This window comes from Amphibalanus amphitrite, unplaced genomic scaffold (genome assembly GCF_019059575.1).
Source record: "Amphibalanus amphitrite isolate SeventyFive unplaced genomic scaffold, NRLGWU_Aamphi_draft 000049F_arrow, whole genome shotgun sequence".
In the NCBI taxonomy this organism is placed as follows: domain Eukaryota; kingdom Metazoa; phylum Arthropoda; class Thecostraca; order Balanomorpha; family Balanidae; genus Amphibalanus; species Amphibalanus amphitrite.
The window spans coordinates 806,836-815,811 of record NW_024881545.1 but is presented as its reverse complement, the minus strand read 5'-3'; the positions used below and the strand labels follow the sequence as shown (position 1 = coordinate 815,811).

Below are 8,976 nucleotides of genomic sequence, written 5' to 3'. Positions count from 1 at the left end.
CAAGCTGTTCAAACACCCTTGGCTTGACAAAGTCGATTAAGATGAAAGTGAAACGTTGGGTATAATTTATACTGTGTTTTCTCTGCATTATTAACATATTCATCATATATACAATATAAGGGCCACATGCTTTTTACAGGGAGATATGTCAGACAGCCCAGTAGGATGAGGCTTCGTCAAGCGTCATTTTTAGCAACGCTTTTCTTGCTTAAAATCCAGTCTGCAAAACATGGCAGGGCTTACACTTTGGCTTACACTTGACTCCCAGCTGTTGTGTCTTTGCTATGCGATGTTAAACATATAAAACATCTTACTATTCATGTATGCGCCATGACTCATGTAATCTTTTCACAGCCAAGACGCTCCTAAGGTACTGGGAATGTGGGGAGTGCAGCAGCATCAGTGCAGCACCGATGGTCGGATGCGACAGCTGCGATAAATGGTACCACTTCCGTTGTGCGGGACTGACTAAGGAGCCAGGTAAGGGCAAATGTTTTCTGTCTCAGTATTTTTGTTGCAGCTATAGTGATCAATGAAATATTTTCCGCACTGTTCAGCCAAACATGTATTTCAAACAATCTGCTTCCCAACCGAGGGCGTCGCCACAGGGGGGGGGGACGGAGGGGATCTTGTCCCCTCCACTTTTTAAAATTTTAACATTACGCCTATGGCGTTGCATGGAAGGAATCGACTTGAAATGGTCCTCGTCACCTCCAAAATGGTCAATGTCCCCTCCAGTCGTCGCACCGTGGCGTCGCCCCTGTTCCCAACTACACAAATTTAGTCAAATAATGTGCCAATATGGAATTTTCAGGTTCAGTTGAATGAAATAGGAACAATGATAATTGTAGATTACGTATACCTGCAAGAGAGGAAAACAGAATTCATTGTATTGCTTGTCCTTCACCGATACTGTTATTTTTCCATTTCTAGAAACACCGACATGGCGATGCAGGTGGTACTGCCTGGTGAGGCCGCGGTCTCCGGAATCGCCTGCAGACGAAGTCACCTGGCGTCCATCTGCACATCACTTGCAGCAGTGAGGCCTGCTGACAGCGTCTGGCAGTGTCGGCAACGTGCCAGACAGCTATCTGGAGTCCTGCTCACCGCAGGTCGCCGACAGGAGTGGCGACGCATCGTCTCCGAGGTCGCCTCAGCAGCAGTGAGACCCCACTGGCCGTCTTCTTAGGCTTCAACTAGATTGCGAACAACCTATGCTGAGACAACGCCCATGACGTGTGATCCGGTACCGCTACCGCACTGCGTGCCTGTGCCCGCCGTGAGCCGCTAGTGCATGGGTTCGACCATGGGAATATGTGTTTATGTTGCTTTTACTATTGTTTATACGTTGAAGTGACGAATTGTTTATTTTTCGCAAGCCTCCGCTGTCCGGTTGCCTGCAGCTCCATGCAACGCCAGCTGTACTGTTGTTTTAATGTTGTCTCTCCGCTCAGCTGTACTGTTGCCTCTCCGCTCATAACAACCTATGCTGAGACAACGCCCATGACGTGTGATCCGGTACCGCTACCGCACTGCGTGCCTGTGCCCGCCGTGAGCCGCTAGTGCATGGGTTCGACCATGAAAATATGTGTTTATGTTGCTTTTTATACTATTGTTTATACGTTGAAGTGACGAATTGTTTATTTTTTGCAAGCCTCCGCTGTCCGGTTGCCTGCAGCTCCATGCAACGCCAGCTGTACTGTTGTTTTAATGTTGTCTCTCCGCTCAGCTTTACTGTTGCCTCTGCGCTCATATATGACACCCTCTATATGAATGGCACTACTGATTGTCACACCCACTGTCCGTATTGTCCGTAGTGGTGTCTACGCCCATGTTAATACAGCGTGCAGAATCCATATTCTATTGAGGAGAGTTGAGCCAAGTCACCATAGGCTCGGGAAGAGAGCAACGTGGAGGCCCACTGCCCCTTCCCCGGCCCCCACTGGGGGCGCCAGCCACTCCAACTTTTGACTGGATGTCAAGAGCGTCGCCACGAGGGGAACGAGTCGCCGGCCAGCCAAGGTAGCCAACGGCGTGTGAAGGTTGCCAGACCTCGAGGAAACTGAGATGGCACCAACGGAGGTTTTGTTAAGTAGGCGACCAAAATTCGAGCGGCAGCAACCTGGGCACCTTCACAGATAGCAGTGCCGCGTATCAGGGCGCCTTCGACGTTGAGCTGGGCGTCGATCATCAGGACGCCGGGGGAATATGACCCAATATCCCCCGTAAATATGTGCCTCGGAAGGGAGACCCAACCATAAAACTGAAAGCTCGCCGTATTTTATCCGCTATTTTTCGAGCAGGTCCATAGATTTCCGTCCTCAAAAGTGCGGGGATATTCCCCAGTGTTTGAGTTGGATGGGAATATAGTGGCGTTTACAGTACACCGACAGGAGATTCCCATTGCCGGCTGTGGGAAACTACTGTCGGTGTAAACGCCATTCATATTTCCTGCGTCACCCCTGTGGGGACGCCCTTACTCCATGGTGCCGAGCTTATCAATTTGGATATCAATGGAATCAAAATCTCTTATCGATCGATGAAGAACTAAATTACCCCGACCCGGAGAGCGTCTTTGGAATCAAAGCAGTAGCACATGACGCAAGACTTCAGGCAAATAAATCCTTCTTGTCTGAAATAAAACATTTGTGTATTGATAAGCACGTTTTATAAGCAATGGTAGCAAGATTCTCCATGTATTTGGTTAAAGTGATAATTTAGTAGCAGATACTTACCGTCGCATTTCGTTTTTTTTAATTAATAATTTATATTGTCAGAACTAGCAACATGTCTCTTCACTCAACAATAATTACAAAAGTGAAAAAGAAATGATAAATTGCTTATATTTTGGTGAAACTAAAAATTAATTCAGCACATATTTTTTTTACAGCGTTGAAGTCCAGCTCCAAAGGACAGCTGACGATCGTAGCCGAGCAGGCTGTTTGGTACTTCTTCACTACTTCTTAGAAGTACCCGTTAGTACCGATCATGTCTCACATAATAAGCTATTGGAACAAAAATATCCATATTCTTCTAATTATTCTCCTTTCACACTTTAAATAAATACTTTTGAAATGCATTTACTAATTAGTTCCACAAAAAAGGCTTGAAATTTTACAACGTCAAAATACTTATTCCAATTTCCACCATGAAACCACCACTATATTACTTGCTTACAGACCCGTGCGCACAGTGCGCGCAGTTTTATCGTGACGTCAGAGGGTGCTTCCTCAGTGGCGCCCCCTGGCGGGGAACGCGTGCAAAAAGTCCAGCTCTTAGGCATGTCCGCGTTTCTCCTCGCTAAGCTAAGTATTGATTTGTATTTCGTCAGACTCGCGCAGCATTTGCAGCGATTGTAGTGAAAACAATTTGGTTGCATTTGCTTCCATATCCAGGTTCGGTAGTAGAATAACTTTATCTTCGCCCTAAAAAGCAGAGGAAAAGGCGAATGATCCCAAATATACGCACATTGATCAATGAATGTAATGGGCCAACTGCCAAGTCATACCGTTCGAACTCCGTAGGCTGCTCGGATCCAGTAACGGTCATCCCTTCCATTCAGAGTTGTCAGACAATTGCGGTTATCGTCCCTAGACCCAACTACTGATTGAGCCAAATGGCAAATTCAAGTGCCACCGATAAGACCAACCAGAGTTATGCAAATGATGTGATTACTTTTTACCTCAACTGGGTCAGGCTTAGAGGATTAAAATAATATAACTCGCCTCCAACGTGCATATATTCAGTAAACCATGCTTATGCACAGTCAAGTATGTTACGTTACCTCAGCCTCACGTCACGATTCAGTTCAAATTCCACAAACAATCGACTAGGAACATAAGTAAGCAATAGCATTTAAATTCACCCACTACCAAACACTTCGGCTACCAACAATTTATCCAGCAGTACCACATAAATAACAATAGCAAACGTAGAAGACAGCGATGGAAACTGCCTCGGTGAGGACACCCTAGCTACCAAGTCTCAAGAGTCATTCGCAATATCACTGTGTCTTTGTGTTTCAGTCAACGCCACTCATCTGTGTGTCGAGGCATCACGTTGTCAATATCACGGTGTCACGACACCACCCCGTGTCAGCGCTGCGGCCGGAACCCAGTGACGCTCTCTATCGCCCCATCCTCGTCGTACTGCGCCATGGGGCAGTACGTCTCCAGCTCCATGGCGAACGAGGCCAGTCCGGAGCTGAGCGTGCGCAGCGCCGTGTTGTAGTCGCGCAGCTCCGCCAGCGGCGCTGACGCCAGCACCAGCTTCTCGCCGTGCCAGTCGCGCACGTCCCGCACCTGAGCGCGCCGCGTGCTCAGGTCGGCTAACACGGCACTCAGCGCGTCGGCTGCTGTGGTCACATGTAGTGCCATGACGGGTTCTAACAGCCGGCAGCCGGCGGCACGGAGTACCTCGGCTGTACACCGCGCCGCTGCTGCCGTCACCACGTGTTCAGCCGTGCGCGGCGCCACATGCAGCCACGAGAGGCGCGGCTGGACGCCCACCACGGGACAGCCGAGCAGCGGCCCGTGCGCCAGCGCCGCGCGCACACCGCGCTCGGCGGCAGCCAGCAGGCGCGGTCGCAGGGTGCGTAGCTGCTCAGCACTCTCCTCTGTGGGTGCCAGGAGGAGCTGCGGCGGCGCCGGCGCGTCAGACTCCGGCTCCAAGTGCAGCTCCAGCTCCACCTCGTGGTTTGTGTCGGCGATGCGGCGCGCCAGCCGGTGGCGCAGGCGACCGGCGGCGCGCGGTGTCTCCCGGTAGGACACCTGAGGAGCACCCAGCTCCGCCTCCACACCGTGCTCACGCAGTAGCCGGTCTTTGACGATAGCTAGGTGCAACTCACCCATCCCTGAGAGCACAGTCTGTCCAGTCTCCTCGTTTTGTGTCACACGCAGACTGGGGTCCTCCAGCTGCAGGCGCTCCAGTGCTGTCTCTAACGCCTTAGCCTTAGCCAGTGAGGGCGGCTCGACGGAACAGAAGAACACAGGCTCGGGTATAGTGACGCCGAGGAGCGCCGCGCTACCGTCCGAGCCAGCCCGTCGGCGCGCCGCCGATGCCGCCGTCTGACTAGCTGCCAGTGTGTCCCCAGTGGCCGTCTCACGCAGTCCGCTCACCACAGCAATGTGCCCGGCGGTGACACGCGGCTCCTCAGTCAGCTGGTCGGCGCTGGGTGTCATCACGCGGCCTAGCCGCTCCGTCTGCGCCCGAGACACGTTATACACTCGCTGTCCGGGCTCCAACGCGCCAGAGTATACACGCACGTAGGTGAGAGCGCCACGCTGCCGGCAGTGCACCGTTTTAAAAGCGAGCGCGCAGAGTGAGTCACCATAGAGTTTAACGGCGTCGGGTAGCCGCTCGGCGGGCGCTGGCAGCAGCTCGGCAACAGCGTCCAGGAGCGGCTGCACGGCTGTGTTCCGATACGCACTTCCACATAGCGTGGGCAGCGCGGCTCGGCGCAGCGTCAGTCGGCGTAGCGCGGCGCGCACCTGGTCCCCGCTCACCTCCTCCGCAGAGGCCGCCTCTAGGTACTCGGTGGCTAGAGTATCGTCCAGCTCGGCGGCCTGCTCCACGAGCGTGGCTCGCGCGGCGGCTGCTCGCTCCCACAGCGCCCCGTCAGCGTCCTCTCGCAGTGGCCTACTGTCAAACTTCTTGCCGTCACCACCCGCGGGCCACTCGAGCCGCGTCATCGAGCCCAGCTCCACCACACCGCGGAACTGGGCGCCCTCTCCGAGCGGCAGCTGAGTGAGCAGCGGCGGCACGCCCAGCCGCTCGTGCATTGAGCGGAGACAGCCATCCAAGTCGGCCGTCCGCTTATCCATCTTGTTAACGAACACAATGACAGGCAGCTGGTAACGCGCTGACTGCCGCCATACGGTGAGCGTTTGCGCCTGAACGCCAGCGGCCGCGTCCAGCACCGCCACTGCGCCATCCAGCACGCGCAGCGAGCGTTCCACCTCCAGCGTAAAGTCGGCGTGACCGGGTGTGTCGATTAGATTGAGCCGCCGGTCTCGCCAGGGGAGCGACACGGCCGCGGCGGCCACAGTGATGCCTCGCGCCCGTTCCTGCTCGAGGAAGTCCATGGTGGCCGCGCCATCGTGCACCTCACCCATAGCTGAGATGGCGCCACTGTAGTACAGCAGACGCTCAGTAGTGGTCGTCTTGCCAGCGTCGATGTGTGCGATGATGCCGACGTTTCGGACGAGCGAGTCGTCTGCCTTCGGCGTGGCGCGGCCGCGAGCTGCTGGCTGGCCACGCCATGCCAGGTGAGCACGTCTGCGACCCAGCTGAGGCCGATATCGGCACAGCAGCGCCGCCTGGCGAGTCGCCCAGCCTGCCATCTAGTGGACAAAATGTGTATTGTTAGATCGTACGCTTACCACTAGCGATATTTTTGTGACATCCTTCAATTCCTAGCTTTCGTTCAGTGCCAGACACTATCAACCAGACAGCTGCATAACAACAGACAAGTTAAATCATGTAGATATGAAATCACAGCATACTATATAGATCTTGAGCATTTCAGCAAATTATTAAAGAGCACTTCAATTGATTCATAACTTATAGAGCAGCATTTGAAAGAATACTAGGATGACCTCTTCAATACAAATGTTTAAGATTGTGTGCAACAATAAGTACAAAACACATGAAACTGCTATAAAATTTTACAATAAGTCCTAGCCTAGACTCCTAAAATGCCTGGACTTCAGCCTTCCTGAAGAGGCAAAACACATTCAATCCTGTGGATATTTGCTTCTATTTTGGTCACTGTAGGGAGTACCTATCACAGCTGGAGAAGCTATCATTTGTTATTTGCTGCATTGAACACCAAGCTGTCTTCTGAGCATCACACTCATCACACTATAAGCATATTTTGGCACTGGCATATTTCATACCGGCAAGAGCCAAGAACAAATATTTTTGGTTGCTAGGTACCTACCTACTTTTCTTGCTGTTGTAACCTTTCAATACTGAGTTGCAGCACAATGGAGTATGGGCATTAACAAATAGCTGAAAAATGCTGAATTGTATCTTTCACCATATCATGATCACCTGATCTTGTGTACCTATAACTATTGAAAATTGAGAAGGAATTCCAGGACACAATTCATGAGTTCACAGACAAGAAATAAGTCAAAAACAGGTAAGCTAATATATGCAATCGATGATATAATACAAAAAATACTAGATTTGGTGATATTTTCATGCAATATAATTGTATGCCCAGTCATTGGCCACCGCATTGTTAAAATTCATGCATTGCAACATGAAAGGCAGGGTGGTTTTCTTAACCAAAATAGGTACGAATCATAGCAATTAGCAAAGCTGTAAGCAGGCACAGCACGTAGCCAGTAATGCTAAATGATAAATTAACCCTTTTTTAAAACTTTTATTTTCAACATTAAATAGCATTCATCAAATATGAAATAAATAAAATTTAGAATATCAAGGTGGATAATTTACTGGATTGCAGATAAAACTGCTTCAACTTCTTCAATGTTCAACTACATCAATCACCTGTAAATTGTAATATCAGGGCCCAGGGGGCAGTTGCTTCAAGTTCAGGCGATTTCCGTGCTTCACTGCAAGGACAAAGTTGAGTTATGTAAATTCACTATGAATGAGCAAACATCTGCAATAATATCGAAAAATAAAATTCCTTGCTCTCTTCTATATACGAGTACGACACGGCTTTTCCAATACCGATACTTTTCATGGGAATTTGGGTCTGCCGTCCCTTGTCGCTCTCGCGTCATGTTTGTCCTCTTTCGCACTGCCATATTACATGGAGGAAATTACTGCCATATGAAGGAATCTAGTATGAGCTTTTGCTAGTCTATTCGCTAACATTGCAGCTGCCTTGGGCTTGGTGTGTTCTAAGCTTCAGCAGACCCTAAGGGAATACAAATTTTTGCTCGCCATGTTACGAACGAATCCGGTTATTTTTAAGCCCCTAACATTATGCTGCTTTCCCAAAACTGCCCAAAACGTATCGGGCTTCCTTTTATCCCAGATTCCCTGGATTCGCCGGTCACACCGGTGTCTGCCAGTTCTTCCAAATGTTATAACTCCTTACGGTTCCCAATGCCATACCTACCCACAGTTCAAACAATAAGCAGGCGCATATCGATATCAGAATATATTTACTGACTGCAGAGTGCAACTGCAGACTGACCGTCATCAGTGATCGGACAAACACAGTTTGGGGATGGTGAGAAGTCGCCACAAGTCTGTTTCCATCCCTTCGAATTTACTCGGTAGTCGGTCACGTCATTTTTAGTTTCTATCTCAATGCTACCTGTTGAGTAACAGATAGGATAAGTCAGATAAGTGAACAAAATAAGTGAGCAGAGCGTGGGTCATGCGACCCACGACCTCGGACTGGGCACCAAGCCACGGCTATAGTGTCAAGAAATGATCCCTGAAAGCCCCTCGCTTGGGCACTAGGGCTATAGAGGCATCTGGAGACTGGAGGTGCATTGCAATGGTAAAGCAAAGACTCAGGACAAATATGAAATGAGACACGTGACAACCACGCAAGTGGCACGTGGTACGGACGTGGCACCCACACAGCCTGGGCACTCTCATTTCTCGATTGAAACCGTTACTTGTTTTTATAAACACGACATAACCCCCAAATAGCCGGACCGAATCTGGGCACACGGTTGTTAGGTATAGCCCCGAACATCAGCCCGTCACGCGATTCTTATTGCACACGAAAATAAACTGGGATACCCATAATCAAGAAAGGTCACGCGGAAACCGCAACGCAAATAAAAACTGTGACGTCGAAATCTGAGGGTGATACAGCGCATCATAGATCGGTGCAATGTAAACCATGTGCAAAGACGCTTAAAAAGGGCTGCTTCGCCCGTCCGTCCGTCCGTCCGTCCGTCCGTCCGTCCGTCCGTCCGTCCGTCCGTCCGTCCGTCCGTCCGTCCGTCCGTCCGTCCGTCTGTCCGTCCGTCCGTCCGT

The 8,976-nt window shown here is 50.5% G+C and overlaps 1 protein-coding gene across 2 annotated transcripts; it reads right to left on the bottom strand.

Moving 5' to 3' along the window:
• Nucleotides 1-3,662: 3,662 nt before the first annotated feature.
• LOC122377707 (ribosome-releasing factor 2, mitochondrial-like) lies at nt 3,663-7,761 on the bottom strand. Of its 2 annotated transcripts, none has more exons than XM_043358056.1 (2): nt 7,519-7,761; nt 3,663-6,341 (listed from the first exon to the last, which is right to left on the bottom strand). In XM_043358056.1, the coding sequence occupies exon 2, from the start codon at nt 6,339-6,341 to the stop codon at nt 4,095-4,097; it is 2,247 nt and encodes a 748-aa protein (XP_043213991.1). In that variant the 5' UTR covers nt 7,519-7,761; the 3' UTR covers nt 3,663-4,094. The 2 variants fall into 2 exon arrangements, with proteins under 2 accessions (XP_043213991.1, XP_043213992.1); XM_043358057.1 differs by having other exon boundaries at nt 3,706-6,341; nt 6,941-7,669.
• Between the last annotated feature and the right edge of the window lie 1,215 nt (nt 7,762-8,976).